At 35.4% G+C, this 19,362-nt stretch overlaps 1 protein-coding gene across 2 annotated transcripts in view; it reads right to left on the reverse strand.

The window, feature by feature from the left end:
* Positions 1 to 1,667: 1,667 nt before the first annotated feature.
* Positions 1,668 to 19,362, reverse strand: part of STRN (striatin) — a 92,243-nt gene continuing 74,548 nt past the window's right edge. For both annotated transcript variants that reach the window (XM_025868046.2, XM_025868045.2), the window contains 8 exons: positions 18,094 to 18,269; positions 16,172 to 16,219; positions 15,239 to 15,360; positions 12,006 to 12,173; positions 10,441 to 10,581; positions 5,725 to 5,829; positions 4,439 to 4,525; positions 1,668 to 4,331 (listed from right to left, as the gene is read on the reverse strand). In XM_025868046.2, the coding sequence (XP_025723831.1) occupies positions 4,162 to 4,331; positions 4,439 to 4,525; positions 5,725 to 5,829; positions 10,441 to 10,581; positions 12,006 to 12,173; positions 15,239 to 15,360; positions 16,172 to 16,219; positions 18,094 to 18,269 (1,017 nt within the window). In that variant the 3' untranslated portion in view covers positions 1,668 to 4,161. The remainder of the gene's footprint in view (positions 4,332 to 4,438; positions 4,526 to 5,724; positions 5,830 to 10,440; positions 10,582 to 12,005; positions 12,174 to 15,238; positions 15,361 to 16,171; positions 16,220 to 18,093; positions 18,270 to 19,362) is intronic.

A 19,362-nucleotide genomic window follows, 5' to 3' on the forward strand; every position in this document is an offset into this window, starting at 1 on the left:
CACCAACATAGATTTTTAAATTGCATCCAATCATCATTTTCAGATGTCATAAAGAGTTGCTTTAGTTAAAATGGCAGCAATGACAAAGAGGTAGATATGAAAGATGTCATTTAAACACTATTCTTAGGTGGTATTTTAATTAGTTCAGGTGTTTAATCTAAAAATAATTTTTACTAGTTGAATCTTCATCACATAAGAATTTCATGACATGCTCTTGTGTAGGAGGGAAATACATGAAGTCCTAAAAAAGAGGGCCTTTAAAAATCACATTTTTAAAAAATTAATTTACTTAGCCAACATTTAAGAGAGCCCATCAGTTTGGTGAACCAATAATTTCTCTTTTATCTGAACTTGATTATAGTGAAAGAATAGTTATTTTTCCTCTCTACTGAAATTTCTAGGAATTCACATTCAAAATCCTTGGAAATACATGTGGTGCTCAGAAGAGCACAAAGACAACGCATGAAATGTCCCCTGAAATCCTAGAAGTTGAGCAGATACATTGAAGACATTGAAGGTCACAAATCAGGACCGTCACAGATTGGCAAGCAAACACAGACACACACACACGCACACGTGCACACACACGCGCGCGCGCACACACACACACTCTCTCTCTCTCTCTCTCTCTCTCTCATACCCCCCCCCACCCCCCCAACTCAATCCTCATCCTCACTGTAAGGCTGCATTTGTATTTTATTTTAAAGGCACCTCTCATTCTCTAGCTATTGCCTTCTTGATGGTATCTGTTTTCTTAAAAGTCCTGAATGTTCAATGGAAATAGTTCAGTACTGAGAATGGAATATTTTTCAATTCACATTTGAATAGCCAGGTTTTCTTACATTCAGATTTTAATAAACTAGAATGACAGTCTTTAAAACAAGCATGCTAGCCTATAATGAATATAATATATACAGTAATTTAAACATTTAGAACTATATATTATACTGCAAAAGCAAACAGCACAACACTCATCATACTCATCATTACCTGCGGTGTATACTACCTCTAAAAACAAAAATACAAAACAGTAAAATGCACCTATGGTTTATATATATATATATATATATATATATATATACACATATATATATATATACACACACACATACATATATATGTATATATATAGTCTATATATATTATATATATTCTTACAATATATATAATATATATTTATAAAATATACATACATTTTAGACATTTTCAAATAAATCTTTATCATTATGTCCAAAAGAAATTTATAGCAAGAATACTGAAGGAATGAAAGTCAGATAAACAAAAAATTTTTCACAAAGTTCATTATCAGTGATACAGCATAATTTCCCCCCTTTTAGTCATAACTAAAATGATTATAAAAGCTAAATACTTTGCATAACTAATTATCTGTTTAATGGCAAAAATTGCTAAACTTGTTCAATAGAAAAATACTGAAGGTCATTATATCACTTATGTTAAATATCTGTCTAGGGTTCGAGTAGCAAATGAGCTCCATATGACAGCTGGGTTTTGAGAAGGGTGCTGCAAGCTCCCAGAGATGTATCCACAGCATATGAAAATAAGGCAGGGGACCCACATCTCCCGCTGATTTTCATACTATCCCAACATAGTTCATCCAAAATATTTACAAACCAAGCACTATGAAAGCATTTCAATGACTGTTTGAATCTTGAATTTGTTCATTTTGTGGATGTTCATTAAATTTTCTATAGGCTGGGGGGGAATATCAGACACATGTCTATGCTTCTATCTGGTTGGAAGACAGCTTTGGCTCATTTCTAGGCTGAGATCACACAGTGCTAGTGGAGAAGAATCTCTGTTTCTGTGTACAGTTTCCAATGGCATGCACTGGCTTGCTAAAGAACTTTCAACAGTTCCAACATCTGCACTACCTATCTCATGGTCATTTTCCACTCACTAACAGAAAAATTTCAACCATGAGGTATAAAATGCAGGGGAAGAGAATGTCTTGGTTTTGAGAATTTCAGTGGCATAAGTAAAGCAGGCACTGAAGACCTTAGGAGGTAATTAAAGCAGTAACTGGTAGAACAATAGCTTAATCCGTCATATATATGCCAAGTAAGGACACCTGACTGGAATTTTCCAGTATCCCTCTATAAATGTTAGGTCAGCAACACCATTTTTTCACTCATTGAAGAACCAAAAGAGGAATGCACCAAACAAAATGTGGAATTCTGCATCTGCATGGGAATAATATAAACGTTCACCTGGTAGCTCAAGTCCAGGTCATTCACTTGATTATACAAAGGAGTCCCTTGAGCTCACTGTTAACCAAAGCACAGATGAAATGAAAAGGTAGCTGAGTCAAAATATTAAAGCATATCTGTATATCGATCAGGCAAACCTAACACACATCTTTAAAGAAAATTTGCCTGTATACTGCAAAACTCTAGAGGCAGAAAACAGAAATTTTAAAGAAAAATTGTCAATTACTATCCATAACACCACCAGAATATGTTTTCAAGGAGTAGATATACCTATCATCAGAGGTGTCATTGTTATGACAATGGACTACGTGGGGAGAGGAAGGTAGTAATTTTATTAAAAGGTTAAAATATTTATGGATATGGATTTTTAAAATCTGAGAACTATTATACATACATTTTGCTGAAATGCTGGGCATTAGTAATTTATTTCTAATTTCTACATTGGTCTCTGACATTTGGGGCAAACAAGAGAGTGTGAAGACAGGTGAGACAGTTGTGGGGATGAGGTCTATACATTAGGTCCAAAGAGTGGGGTCGTGGGAATCCCAAGAGCTGGCCACATGTGGGTCACAGGCTAGGTGAGCTCAGGGAAGCCTGGTCCTTTACGACAGTTTTCCCCAGAAACGATACTGATACACTATCTATTAAAACATGCTGTGTATTCCAATTAAAGAATGGAGGAGGGGTAGGGGCAGGGAAAGAGAAAGAGAACTCTTTAGCCAAGGTTATGCACTGTACTCTTCCATCCAGATTTCCAGGGGGCTCCCATTCTCAGATATATTAATGGAGGACTTCTGGGGTACAAAATAGTTGGATTTACTGCAAAAGCAGGTACCTAACATTAACCACTTTGGGCTGTTAAAACATAATAATTATAAACTGTTTTGGCAGATATCAGACAATTTGAATATGAGAGACAAAGAAAGAGCAAGAGGTCATCTGAAGCATGGTATGTGGGTTTTGACAAATGAGTACTCACAGATAACTTCCGTCTTTTCAAACCACTGAAAGGTAAGATTTCATTGATAAGAGATAACCACTCTGATACTATAAATATCACATGAATAAAGTGAATTTTTAAAATTAACAGAAATTATTATAAAGATATGCCCTGCTTGCCCTTAAAAATAAACAGAATCTCAAACCTGAATAAGTTAAATCCTTTAGTAAAAGCAGACTCTATCAACTATTCATAATGGTGACTGGTTTTTGACAGCTAAACTTTACAATGGTACCAAATCTATTTTCCAAAAATGTAATACAATATAGAAATCTGCTTACAAACTAAATATTTGTTTCATATTTCTGAATAATAATATATTTAACATATTATTGCATTTCCTTTTTTTTCCCCCTTAATAGGGGGAATGCTTTGCCAGGTGCTTTATGTGCACAGATGAAAGGAGAGCTAAATTAAAAACTCATTTGAACACTGCCTGGTCATTATGCACATAGGGGTTAGTACAGCAGATATGGTCAAGATCACTGTTTTGAATACCTAATGTGTTTAACAAGATTTCTCAGGGGAGAACTAGGTCTAAATTTTTGTTCTTCCTCTACTCATTCCCAGTCATCAAGCTTTTTAATTATCCCTTATAGCATGCCCTATTTACTCAACAGGGACAAGCCAAACTTATGTTCGCTCAGGCCTGCCTAGCGAATTAGAACCACCTCAGAAATAAAAGCTCCTATTTGGGGGAAAATTTGAAACAGTTTTCAGGCTCACAGATTCAGCTGAGCTTGCAGCAACCTGAACAAACCTTAGTTTTTAGAAAACAGTATACGAATTGCAAAACTATACTTTAACAAATGTTCTCTGTGCTCCTTCAGCAGAACAAAGGGCAGGATAGGCTGATTCTTGCCCTGGTCTTCTGTATCTCTTTTGTGCAGTTGATTATTTATAAAGAGCTAGAAGGTGAAGATGATGCTTGTGTCATACAAAGACTTTAGCCAGTGCATCAGCCCCAGCACTGGCTATATAGCATTTGGATGGGTGGAAAGCTACATCATGAATGGATTCTTCAAACTTTTTCCGATGAGCTGTAAACTCTTGGATACATGTTTTACTTTCTAGGTTCCATAAACGTATTGAACAGTCATGACCTGCATCAAAAGAAAAGGAAAAAAAAAAGAAAAGAAATTGAAAGGAAACATTACATTAACATGAAACTAATAAGGATAAATAAATAATCCACAGTTGATGTACTTACTGCCAGACATCAAGTACAAGCCATTAGGATCAACTGCTAGACTTGTAACAGCTTCTAGGTGGGCTACCATGGAATGGATGAGTTTGCCTTTGGAAAAAAGAGATTGTTACTTTTTATTAATAGCTTTCTTCATCCCTGATTATATGCCAGCTACCTTGTTACACTGATTTCTCCAGTCACCCCTCTCTGTGTACCTACTGCATCAATAGCTTTTCCCATAACAGCTAAAACAATGTGTCTCCCTCCCCATTCCAGTCACGGTAATAATAAAAACAAAAGCTCAAATTTCAGATTATATTTCTGCCTTTCAAATAACAACATAAAAGTCAGTCATTTCTACACAAATATTCCTTTAAGTCATGTTCATTAACTAAGACGCAGACATTATTAATCAGCTACTTTGTATCCTTTAGCTATAGGCAAATTATATGGGTTGTGAGAACAGAAGAGACTGAGACAAAGACAAAGGAACGGAGAGAAAACCTGGCCACAATTTTGGTGGAAACATATAGAAAGGGATTAAAATATTAAATTACTCATCACTCACAGCTAAGCAAAGTCAGCAAAAGTCAAGAGCAGATACTCAGGTAAATATGGCTGCTAATATGGAGTGTTTTTCTCCCAACACAGCTCCTCAGGATTTTCCTTTAGTGAAATGCAATTCAGTAAAAAAATGGGAAAGCCCACATAGCCTAATTCAAATCAATCAGGACCAGTCAATATTATAATACAGAAAGGAGTACTCCATGAAAAATTGACTCAAGTAAACCAAATGACTCAGGGTTTCCATCTCTAACACTAAGGCTATTCAAACACTGAACAACTTTAAACAAAATATAATGATCATATGTCTCTACTTCCAACATGTTTCTACTTTTCCCCAGTATATTCACAGCAAGAGATCAGTTTTATTGCTTCGTGAATGACCTTTTCATTGTGTCCGTAGTCATAACCTTGGCTAGTATCTACTAGTATTAAATACTAGTATTAAATACTAATATGTACTTAGTATTAAATAAACCAAGATGATTCTATATGCTACCATGAAGACTAGTTCTTAGCAGATCTATACAGAATGAATAGAAACTGAGTTGGGAGAGTATCTGTTTTCATGCCTACTCCTGGACTATACAGCCACCAAGAAACACCCAAATCAGGATACTTATGGCAGCGTTTGTTTGTGGGGTTTTTTTTTTTTTTTTTTTTTTTTGGGGGTTTTTTTTTTTTTTTTTGGTTTGGGGGGATTTTTTTGCTTTATCACTGATCACTTTGTAATAAACACTTACCTGTATTGTTATCATAGAATTTGATGTGCCTGTCCTCATGAGCAGTGATGCTGATGGGAAGAGTGGGATGGCTGATGACCCTATTTATTTGGCAGGAAGAGTTGGCTGCAAAAAAGAAAAAAAAAGAGCAACAAGTTAGTCAAAGCTACTATTTCTTCATACAAGAGAAGTGAATACTCACCTAAGAGACTAAAAAAGTAAATGATGTGACTTTAATTTGTCTTTAGTTCATTTATTCTGTGACTATTCATAATTTCAACGTTAGGAAAGAAGAACCGCTGAGCAATACCATACTGACAAATCTAGAGGTACGTACAAATGAGAATTTTCTTTTCCACCTAAAATCAATGGGTGCTTCCCAGGGCTTAGCCTAGGGTCACTAACATTTCTCATTTTCTGATGACTTGTGATACTTCTGCTGCTTTAATAAAGTTCCATCATTATTTACATGTAGATGATACCTAAATTTATTTTTTTTATTCTGTTAATCATCATACATTACATCATTAGTTTCTGATGTAGTGTTCCATGATTCGTTGTTTGCGTATAACACCCAGTGCTCCATGCAGTACGTGCCCTCTTTAATACCCACCACCAGGCTAGCCCATCCCCCCAACCCCTCCCCTCTAGAACCCTCAGTTTGTTTCTCAGAGTCCACAGTCTCTCATGGTTCGTCTCCCCCTCCGATTTCCTCCCTTCATTCTTCCCTTCCTGCTATCTTTTTTTTTTTTTTAACATATAATGTATTATTTGTTTCAGAGGTACAGGTCTGTGATTCAACAGTCTTACTCAATTCATAGTGATACCTAAATTTAAAATCTTCACTCTTTCTAGACACAGAAGCTCTTTGTCACATGGTTATCACCTGAAGACAAATATGACAAAGGGAGCTTCTGAGCTCTTTAATCTCTTTCTCATCATGATAGAAATGGTCATCGGGGCACCTGGGTGGCTCAGTTGGTTAAGTATCTGACTCTTGATTTTGGCTCAGGTCATGATCTCAGGGTCGTGAGATCAAGCCCAGTGTCAGGCTCAGTGCTCAGCAAGGAGTCTCCTTGAGATTCTCTCTCTCCTCCTCCCTCTGCCCCTCCCAACTTGCACACGCACATGCGTGCGCATGTTCTCTCTCTCTAAAATAAATAAATAAAATCTTAAAAATAGAAACGATCATTTGACAGTCTATCATGTTTGGAATCTTAAAACAGTCAGCATCCTATTATGTGCACTATATAGTAACTTTCAAAGAATTTCAATTATATGCACAATGAGACAGGCAGGCCACATGTCATTAGGTCCATACCACAGTGCATGAACCAAGGTCTAGAAAAAACTGTGACTCCCTCAAAATCATGTGACAAAGCCAGTACCAACTCTATCCTAATGAGATGGCTCATGCAAATCACAAAGCTGCCAAAAATGGTACCTAAACTATCACAAGTCATTCTAAAAGTCTTTTATAAAAAGGAAGTCAATCATTAAAAGCCTTTTAATTAGTGAATTTTGTTAAGACATCTTATTTTTCTTTTAAAGGAAAAAAATCTATATATATAAAGGTAATACTAACTTAAGATATGTCAAAATTAAAAAAAAAATCATGTTATGGTCCAGGGAGAGGAAAGGATGCTCTTCTTATAAAGTCCATTATTGGGACATCTGGCAAATTTGAATATAAACAATAACTTAGACAACAGCACAGTGTCACTGTTAAATTTCCTGATTTTGATAATATGCTATGTCAGAGAATGTCCTTGTTCTTAGGAATTACATGTTAAAGGATCTTGGGGTACAAGGCTATGATGTCTAAGTGGTTCAGAATTTAAAATTAGACACATATATAGTGGTGAAGCAAATGTCACACATGTGGCAAATGCTAAAAAATGGTGAATCTGGGTGAAGGGTAGCTAGTTTTTGTACTATTTTTGAAACTTTCTGCACATTTAAAATTATTTCAAAAAAGAATTAAAAATTTTTCTAATCTCAGAATAGTTATTATGAATTTAAATTCAAATAGAAAATGTAAATATAGGCAAAAATAGCTGTAACATTAGTGTACTCTATTAGATTTTCTTGAGGTTCCTAAAAATATGATATCTTAAAAACTGAAGATAGTCTTTTTCCAGTGTTAATGGCAAGGGACCACCCAGCCTGTTATCTAAGAATAAAACAAAAAGTCACTTGACCACGTGGAGTAAGCTCTGGGTCAGTTATACTTGATTTAAATGGTCCTAAGCAAAGAGTTTAGTTTCAAACTCAGCATACAGATTTTTTTTCCCCTCCAGAGATAAAACACCATGAACAATATCCTCTGTAGGATCTAGCAGGAAAGTAACAACAGAAAAGAAATACTTTAAGTAAAATATCTCATGTATTCTGAGAGAGAGGTTTCTGAGAATAGCTTCAATTGTATCGAGATCCAGGAAATAATTATGATTGAAATCAAATGATGGAAGCAGGCAAAAGAGTTTTTATACAGTAATACTTTCAAGGAAGTTCTCCACTTAATGGTAAATCAGACAAGTAAGCAAAATGCAAAGAACACTAGAAATCAACTGCAGGCCTACCAACCATCATTCTAACAATGAATCTAAATCTTCCAAGTATTCATATTCAGCTTGCAACTTAGAAATGATTTACTTTTCACTGGATCAACAAGTACTCAATTACCTGCTTCAACTACCTTTGACTTTTTCAGTCAAATCACCATTGACATTAAAGTTTATTCTGATTTTTAAAACAAAAATCCTTTATCCTCTTAAATTCTTTTTTTTTTTTAAGATTTTACTTATTTGTGGGCGAAAGGGAGAGGGGGAGCACAAGCAGGGAGAGCGGCAGGCAGAGGAAGAAGCAGGCTTCCCTCTGAGCAAGGAGCTCAACGTGGGACTTGATCCCAGGACCCCGGGATCATGACCTGAGCCAAAAGCAGACGCTTAACTGGTTGACTGAGCCACCAAGGCACCCCCAATTTACTTTCATCTTGAAACATGTTTTGGTCAGAACTTTAATTTAAAAAAACATCTGCTAAATTCCAGAAAAGAAAAACGTAGTCAACTATAAACAGATAGGGGTAGTCATGGTAGAACGGAATAAAAAAACTATATTACACAGCTCGAAAGTAATAAAACTGATAATTTAGGAAATGTCAGTACATATTATTATAACTCAAAATAATTATCACTATTCCAATAATGCTGCCTTTGTTCAAAACATTTTTGGCAGTTTTCTTCAGAAAATGCTTCCAGTATCAGGCAAAAAGTTGACACACTTAAGGAAAAAAATGGGACTGCCAGACTTGACATCTTATTAATTTAGAGCAGTCATTAAAAATCAATATTTACCACTCAGGACATTCATCAAAGAATTGACCATAAAATCTGAAGGTAATTCCAAAAATGTTCACATCTTTCTTAGTTTTATATTGTTTTCTATATTTTACTACTGTAAGCTTTAGGTCATATATTTAAAAATGAGTTTAAATTTACTGACAGCCTATGTTTCTTGGCACAAAAAAATTCTCTTTTTTTCTATTCCATAGTCTCAGTTTTTATTTTTTTGCCTCTCTCTTTTATATCCAAATAGTTCAAAACTCTCTTCATGTCTACTTCCCAAACAATTCTCACAGGACCTCAGAAAAGAACAAAGGACAACAGACTGGAAAGAGAAAATGAAGAAAGCCAAAATGGAATCAGGGAATTTTTTAAGAGAAAATGAGTAGAGGCTTCCCTCTACGAAGGAGAGAGAGAGAGAAAGACACACAGAAAGACAGAAAGACACACAGACACACAGATACACACATGGACGCCAGGGTAGGTCTTTTTAAAGCTAGTTCTCAGACTAAAACAATAGTATATGTATATACAGTTTTCTTTATCAACTGCATCCTAAACTATCACTGTCTGGATGAAGCCTAAAGATAGAAAGCAATGGTTAAAAAGCCAAAACCACTAAAATTCTGTAGTATCTTCTTCACAATGTGAGAAATTATTTCCTGACTTTCTGTATCCAGTAAGATTTAAGATTTAAGATTTTTCATATTTCAGATTCTGAAAGGCACAACTTGATCTACATTCTAATCAGGCTGTGTCAAATTACACTATTAATACAAAATTAAGTTCTAATAGGCTGTGTCAAATTACATTATTAATACAAAATTAAGTTGTTTTAAAAATGAAATGAGAAATGAAAAAGATTTATTTTATATTCAGAATAAATATTATTGTGTTCAAATATGAAAACTAATCAGTTGGTATAAAATAAAATTTGACTCCTCTTTTGAAGTCAAATGATATTCCAAATAGTATAGTTCTAAATGTGTATAAACTTAACCCAAAGTCTTAAAAATCAATTGTAAGTCATTATATCCTTCTAAGTTACTGTGTTCTGTGATTTAAAAGGCAGAACTCTTTATAATAACAAGTATTCTTTGTAGCTGACTCTGGTAGTTATAATTTTTTTTTTTTAAAGATTTTATTTATTTATTTGAGTGAGAGTGAATGAGAGATAGAGAGCACGAGAGGGAAGAGGGTCAGAGGGAGAAGCAGACTCCCTGCCGAGCAAGGAGCCCGATGTGGGACTCAATCCCGGGACTCCAGGATCATGACCTGAGCCGAAGGCAGTCGCTTAACCAACTGAGCCACCCAGACACCCCTGGTAGTTATAATTTTGATGAAGCTTAAAAATTTGATCCAAACAAAGACCATTTAAAGTTGGTGTACATACTTGAATCTAGGTTGGATTCTAAAGTGAGAATGCGCTGTTGTGTTTCCATGTTAAAGATGCTTGTATATCCTTTGCTGAATGATGCTACCATATGGCTTGGGTCACTGCTCACTAGATCCACAGAGGCAGGGATTCCCAATTCTAAGAGAGTCAGAACAGAGAGAATGGTGATTAGAGGGTCTACTTGAAAATGTCCTCATAAAATAGCAAAACAAATAGTCATAAGATTTCCTTAAGAATTAAAGACTCAACATTAGAACAAAAATTAACTCATAGCCATTCAATGGACATTATTTGTTACTTTTAGCCCTTATTTTGTTATTCTTACCTGTTCAGCAAGTCTTCTGTTACTCAGCTAAAATATTCATAGAATGTAAGCCTTTACTCAGAAAATAAATGGAAAGCATGTATGGACTATAAGTTTTGTTGCTTCCACCTAACCGGAGGCTTAAACTGGCATGGTGAGAATTCTTTATTTTAAAAGCCCATCTCTTATTAGGAATTTTAATTCATCAAAAATATGGAATTAAAAGTAAAATTTCAAATTATTATTATTGTATGTAGAGTCATACAAATATAGATGCAGGCAACTCATCAAAACCCAGACACAAGTTATGACAGCTCAAAAATAAAGAAGGTATTTTTATCTATCATCTAGAATAGGGTAAAACTTGGTTAAACTTGGAGTGTATTTATAAACAGAATAGAATGATATGTATGAATATAATCTTTTGATATGGCTCAAAATCTAAAGTAAGCAAACAGTTCAAAAATGTGTATCTTACAGAAGAAGAGAGATTAATGGCTAATGAGCACAGACAAAAGTGCTCAAAATAATTAGCCACCAAACTAATGCAAATTAAAACCACAATGAAACACTGCTACAAACCCACCAGCATGGCTAAAACTAAACAGACTGACAACACCAGGTGTTAATAATTAAGGATGTAAAGCAACTGGAATTCTCATACATTGCTGTCAGTGGTGTAAAATGGCACAACCACTTTGGAAAAGCTTGGCAATTTCACATAAAGCTAAATACACAATACCACTTCTAACACCCAGCAACTCTACTTCTAGCTCTTTATTAGCTCATAAAAAATACATGAATGTTCACAGCAGCTTTGATCATAACAGTCAAAAACTGAAAACAATCCACATGTCCATCAAGAGGTAAATAAACACATACACTGATTTAATGAAATACTGGGAAGGACACAAAGAAACTTTGAAGAGGTGAAAGAAATGTTCTAGATCTGGATAGGCGCAAAAGTTACATATTTGTCAAACTCAACAGAACATATCCTTAATATCTGGTTTTTACTGTATATAAATTATATCTCGATTTTGAAAAAACATTTTAACGTGTGCTCTTTCACCAAATACAGTGTTTTTAAAATCATTAAGCTGGAATTCAAGCAAATATACTTCTACTGCTTAAAAACACTCCTTCAAATTAAATTTAAACTAACAGTTTGTAGAATTGTTTACTTATTTATTTGCTTGTTGTTACAATAAGACATCTTATAAAAGATTCATTAGAGCAACTTTTAAAAAGTCTGTACCTTGATTATCGTTAAATACACTTAGGGCTGGAGCAACCTCAGTTGTATTCCATAAACGCAGAGTGCCATCTGCTGAGCACGACAACAAGCGCTGATGGGCTGCACTATAAGCCAAGCCCCAGACGGCATCGGTGTGGCCGAGAAGAGGGCCTCTTAAAACAGAAGGATCTATACAAAACAGCAAGAATGCAAAATCAAGAGAAAATAAACAAATCCTAATGGTACTTAGATCCTAGAGAAACTAAATATACAGACAAAAGTGCCTGAGAACCGTATAAAACATGCTTCCTAGTTTCTGTTATTTTTCTGAAATGCTGCAATAACTAAAAAGAGGCCTGGAAATAGGCAAGTGTAGAGTCTAGAGTTTATAAATTAAAATTTTTAAGTATATATTTCTCTCCTTAAGAAAATTAGGTATTTCCCTCTCCCTTCCTTTTCTTTCCATTTGTCTAGATTTTTTTAAAAAGCATGTTAACACACATCATTTGAATTTTATCCACCTTCAGAGAAGCCACAACTCTTCCCTGAGGAAGTGAACAGAGATCCCTTCCTCCCCTGGCTCCTTCGGGCTACTTCTCCCCCTGGACCCCATACTAGGGATGGTAGCTATTCCCAGGAGCAACGGGCCTCTGCTATTCCGAGTGGACAGGAACGGAGACCTAGAGGAACCCCCAAATCCTCCAAGAGCAATAACTGACATGTGAATGATGTGCATGAGAGGGAGGGAGGAAAGAGGAAGGGGGATCACTCAGCAGCAGCATTTCGTAATACAAGCCCAACTGGAAACTTTCATTATTCCTCCGCGCAGTGACTCTATGAAGCAGTACTTTCAAGATGGCTCACACATGTTAGGTTTAAAATGCCAATAATGTTATCTGTCCTCTACCTTCTCTCTGTCATACCATAAAATACTTATTGGAGACACAATGTGTCAGTGACTATTGTTAGGTGCTGGCGCCACCCAGATAATTAAGACACAATACAATCCTGGTCTCAAAAGACATTGTGGTAAGTATAATAATGGTGATAAAGACACCAGTTTCCATGGAGAGTAACTGGGTGAGTGAAAGCCTCCCAGAGAGATGACACCTGAAGTATACAGGTGGCGGCCAGTCAAAAACTAGAGGGAAGCCACTGCTGGCACAAGGACAGAAAGCATGACATGTCAGGGAATTTATGAGCTTATTCAGCCTTACTGAAGAGTGAAGTTTGAGGCAGGAAGGAGAGGAGAGGCGGAGGGTAGCTAGTCTAAGGTGGGATTTCTACAACATATTAAGGTACTTGGAAATTATTCTGAAAGCAAAATGAACCACTGAAGGGTTTTCCAGGAGCAGCTGGGTGAAGTACATATTTAGTAAGGTAACCCTCCCTGTAGTGTAGAAGACAGATTGGAAAGAATGAAGATGAAGGCAAAGGGATTGCTTCAGTAGACTGGGAGAGTGATGATGCAGACCCAAGAGAGGGCAGTGGTAAAAGGGGCAAAGCAGAAGGGCTAAATTCAAGAAAGAGTTAGGGGGTAATATAAAAAAGACGAGGTAATTAATAAGGTGTGGATAGTAAACAGAACAAGACAACAAGGATAACTCTTAGGTTTCTAGTGTGGGTAATTTTGGTGGTGCCACCACCTAATAAAGAATATATGGGAGAAGAACCACAGCACTTATGCGGATTTATGGACAATGAGATGGCCACTTTGAAAAGTTCTGTAGGCTTAAAGAAGAGATTTATGAGTCAACAGCTTGTAAAACCAAAGAAGTAGATTCAGTTTACAAAAAAATATGTGTACAAAGAATGGTTGGGTCTGGACCTTGATAAATGCCAATATCTAAGGTGGGAAAAATAAAAGTTTATGAAGGCTAGGAAACAGAAATTGTCACCAACTTAAGTGTCAAAAAAGCCAATAGCGGACAAATTTCAAAAAGGATGGAGTGGTCTACAGTTTCAGATAGCCAATACATCTAGTAAAACAAGGACTGTAAAATACCCCTTGGATCAGCCAATTGGGTAGTCACTGACAATCTCGTTATATTTAAGTGGGATAGCCAGAAGCCAGAATGCAGATGGATGAGGCACAGGAAAAGAACATGGAATCAGTAACTCCTGACTGTTTTCTAGTCATTACCACCAAAGAGACACAGATGGTGAAGGCAAGAGAGACTAAACAGACACCAGAAAGGAAAATGGAGTCAAGAAAAGGCCTTCCCTTGCTCAGGATAGGAGTCACCTATATTTACTTATATGCTGAGGGGATGGAAAGAGAGAAAAGGGCAAGGTTTAAGATAAGAATAAGACAGAGCAAGAGTGAGGGAGAATCAAATGCAATCTCAAAAGAAACGAGAGGATGAGGTCAAGAGCAAAAGGGGAAGGACTGGTTGGCTTGAGACAGAATGAAGACAACTGATCCTCTTGACAGAGATAAAGGAAGTAAGGAAAACATGGAGAGGGTTTACCTTTCACAAAATATATGTTAAATGCTTATTAAATAAATGTTGGGGAAAATTTTTGTTCATTGAATTTCTTATCTTTACTTAGGTTTGTAGGAAAATTAATCTAAAGTGAAAATGAAAATAAATGTGGTTTTAGGACAAATATGACACTCCACACCATTCTAGAATTTAAGAAAGAACGTAAGAGGAAACCAAAATAGTCAATTCCTTAATAGTTTTTGCAAGACAATTTATGGTAACATCTAGTGATAGATTATAATGTGGATTTACGTTTCATTGTACTATTCCCTAAATAGTACTAAATAGGGCACTTCTTAATTTTTAAGGCCTTTCAAGTATTCTGGTGTCACAGTTTAAAAATCATTAACCTCTACACACTCCAATAATAAATGAACATTCATTTTCCTTCAGTTGTTTGTCAAGAATAGTAATGAACATGTAAGTAATAGTAATGAAACAGGATTACAGATTAGTAATAATGTATCAAGTAATGTACAGATGCCTAAAATGAAGAAAAAAATTGTTAATCAGGCCAGCATTTCCAATCAATAGAACTTTGAGGGGGGGTAGGAACTGTTTTTTCAGGAATAACACATTCTTTTCTTTTTTCTAGCATATGTATCAAATTATTTCCTAAATACAAGAGTCCTTTTTAACAAAATAAAGACCTTGTTCTCTATTACCAATTTACTTTTTTAAAATATCTCATTTTATCCTTATATATGCTATGTAAAATGTGTAAAAAGAAAACAATTTATTCTTTCATATCTTCAGGGAAACACCTACCATAGGAGTCATAGGGATCGATGTTGGGGTTGGTGGTATTCCAGCCCTGGATCAGTCCGTCACTACCACCACTGTAACATTGCTCACCATTGCTGCTCATTACCACACAAAGCACTGGACCTCTGAGAGATAAAAATCAATTTCTATTCCCAAAAATCAATCTGATAATAGGACTTGTTAGAAATAAGAATGCTTAATTATTCATATGGCTTTCTATTTTTCTGCTTTCTACGATGAATAAAAATAGTATAAAAGCACTGCTCATTTTTCTTCTTCTGCTAAACCAGAGATTGGTAAACTATGGCCTGTGGGCCAAATCCAGCCAGTGGTCTGTTTTTATACAGTCCTCAAGCTAAGAATGGTTTTTACATTCTTTAAAGGGGTTATAAAACTAAGCTAAAAACAAGAATATACAACAGAAAATACACGGCCTACAAAGCTGAAAAAGTATTTACTATCTGACCCTTTATATAAAAAATATGCCAATCTCTGTGCTAAATCAAGTGAATTAGTATATTTCTTAAGCTTACCTGGAAATATGAAAAGCATGCAGTATGTGGTAATAATATAAAAATTCTTCATATTTTTATCTAGATTATCTTTAAGGGAAAAAGTCCCAATTTTTAATAACTAAACCTTACTGCATCAACTTATTTTAAGCATGAGATATATAACACTTAAACATCAACCAAATAAAATCTAATTTCAGCAAGGATCTCTGGTGGTGATAAACCTATTTTTAACACTGTATTATCTTTTTTACATTTACCAAAAAAAAAAAAAAAAGAAAGAAAACCCAAAACCCCTCCCCAAAACCACTACTAAATACAAAAAATATATAACACAAATACTTAAGTGAAAGAAAATAAAGTACTCTAATCAGGCTGATGTACAGTGATGCTGACTTATAAAAGAGAAAAAGCACATACTTACTTATGAGCCCTGAATGTATAGATAGGCTCCACATCAAGAGAAGTACTCCTAAATCAGAGAGAGGGAGAGGACTTTTACCACTCCAAGTTTCAGTAGTAAACAGTATCAATGAATATATGCCACGAAATTGCCTTTAGAAATACCAACACTGTGGTAATACACTGTTCTCAGCCTAGGACAGTTAAGAAAGCTTACCTGACCCCAATCACATATTTTTATGGCCTCAAGAAACAAAATCCTTGTTTAGTAACCATACCTGCTTATAGTGCTCTTAGCATTGTCATATCTATTTGACTATTTGAGAGAGCCAAACTCAGAGAACATCATGGGATTTGAGGAGATACATTTCTGGATTCAATTAACTGACTAACTCCAGGCAAATTATTTATTCTTTTGGAACTTCAGATTCCTCTCTATTTAAAACAAAACAGAAAAATTGGGATAACACCAAATACTCACAGGATTAAATGAAATTCTACAAGTCAAACAGTCTAGGACAGAACCACGGACACAGCAGGATTTCAATAAATGGTACTTGAATTTCTTTGCATTTCCATCAAGGCTAATATGTCTGTCCTCAGGATACTTGTAAAAATTGTCCAAGTCATCAGTTTACTCATTATTCAGAACACTGAATGTATAGATAGTCTATACTGCCTAATATTTAAACTGGATTTAAAGTCAATTACTTACCATTTCTTATATTGTATTAGTTTTTTTTATAGGCATATGATTTCTCTCCTCAAGCATTTCCAAAATGTTAAGCTCAAAGGTAAACAGGCCATGTTATTACATGTGAAGGTATTATTACTAAGCTATCACCAGCAAGATACTTGTTTCAATATTTCTAAGTTTTAGTCAAGACTATATGAGACATTCACATTCCCTGATCTAATGAGATGCCCATTGTGACCAGAGAACTAGAAAGACAAAAGGCACAATTTATAACTAAGAAATAATTTTCCTCTGCTGAAGATACCTGATCCATATGAGGATTCTCTTGGTTTGAGCAAGCCCTGGTTGAGCTATCTGATGCAGACTGATAAATCAAGTATTTTATCTAGTCCATGTATGACTCACTGCGGGAATGTCACTGATCTCTTTTAAACTTGGCAATAGATATCCTCTATCAGTAGCTAAACTTTTGTAATCTCTTCCAGTTCATGTTCATTTCTACTCTTCCAATAACTGAAGTGCCTGACACTGGAGAAGGGCCCATGCTGGGTTCTGGGCCACCTGATTCAAGGACACCGGAGAGGGACCTCCAGTAAGCACCCCACCAAGTGGGGCTCAGACTAGCTTGGTGATTGGTAAGAGTCTGTACCAACTCAGGTCAGTTCATGCTTAGAGAGGAACCACAGGGCCAAGGCAAGAACTAGCAGTTAAGTGACAGCAACAATAGTACCTTCCATCTACACATTTTGGTGGGTATGGAAAGTACCTAAAGGGACAAGGCCAAATGACAAAACCAAAAAGAGGTCCCTCACCCCTCTCAATCAGCCTTCCCTCCCTTCCACATGGTAAATCCAAACCAAATAAAAACAGGACAGGGATGGGGTGGGGTTTGATGATTTTAAACATGCCTGCACCTCTTTACAACAACAGTAGAAACCTTCAGTATAGATAAGGGACTCCGCAAATATGACAACCATTTAAAACACTGTATAAGGATTGTAAATAGCATTCAGAAACACTGGGAAACTATCAGGTAATACACTTCTCTCTCAGTGTCAGTTTTCCAACCTACTATCAGATTGTGAGTATGAAGGGAAAAATTCAAATTATGTGACATGATAAAGAAGAAAGAACTAAAAGGGATACTTGAGAAATTGAGAAATTTAATAGCAAATAATTTAAGTATTTTTCTGCTGAAAAACTGATAATTAAAATACTCAAATACAGTTAAGGTAGAATATTCTCACTTTTTGGCTGGGGCTGTTTTCTGCAAATTCCACATTTTCAATGTGTGATCCTCTGATGCTGTTATCAAAACAGGCTCAATGGGGTGGAAAGCAAGGGCTCGAATGCCATCAAAGTGACTTCGTAATGTAAACTTAGGGTTCCATGTCTTCCTCAGTGCATCTTTATTGTTTGCTATCTATTAAAGAAACAAGAAAGATACCCATACATTTAGTTCAGGACAGGAAAAAAATTGTATTTCCACATTAATTCTTCCTGATTTGTCATTAAATCATCACATTTTGCAATTTGCAAAACAATATAATTTCTAAATATAATTAATAATCAAATCAACAGGCAAAATTAATAATATGTCAACGAAAAGTGGTTTTCTTTGGAGAAATACGAATGCTATTACAAGAAAACAGGTAACATAATAGAAAGACTATTAACATAACATAGATCTTCACTAGGATGACTAAAAAAAAACAAAAGACAAGTAATTTTCAACCTAAATCATAGTATAGAAACTAATTTGGGGTAAGAGCTGAAAAACTAAGTTACCTTTAAACCTGTTAACATTATAGAATATGATCATACTTCTGAGATTTTTAATACTTCCTACAAAGAGCTAAACTTTCATCAAATTGGCAACAAGGTTTATAAACTGGAAACATAAAATGTTAACACTGGAAGAGATAATCAGATGTCATAAAACAATAGATTCCACTTGTAAAACACATCATGTTGCTTTTCGCCACAGAAACTCCAACCCAGCAACTAAAAAATGCACTTTTTTTCTCATTCCAACTATATTCCAGCTTTTTTTTTTTCATTTCCAACTAACAGGAAAGCCAAAGAGGTTCATGTTTAACCTTACACTAGCACCACATATGAACTCTTCACACTCCACAACTAATAATCATGCTACGTTTAAGCAAGAGTGGTGCAAGTACTGTTAACATACTGGAGAAATACTACCATATTTACAATGACAAAAACCAGCAACGATATTAACAATAGCTGCTATTATAAGCATTACTATTTTGTACATTTTTTAAAAACTTAACGTGCATTAACTCACTTAACTGTCACAACAACTCTATGAAGGAATTAACATTATCCCCACTTTTCAGACAGTTAGAAGTGACTTGCATAAAGAAAAAAGTTAAGTGACTTGCCCTCTAGTAAGAGGAGTCGTCAGGATTCAAACCCAAGCAGTCTGGCGTCAGAGGCTACTCTTAATATAAACTAATTTAGGACCCAGAAGTTTAAAAATTTGCAGAAAAATT

The sequence above is a fragment of the Callorhinus ursinus genome, unplaced genomic scaffold, assembly GCF_003265705.2.
Source record: "Callorhinus ursinus isolate GAN/ISIS: 27379988/994484 unplaced genomic scaffold, GSC_fseal_2.0 scaffold10, whole genome shotgun sequence".
Lineage (NCBI taxonomy): Eukaryota > Metazoa > Chordata > Mammalia > Carnivora > Otariidae > Callorhinus > Callorhinus ursinus.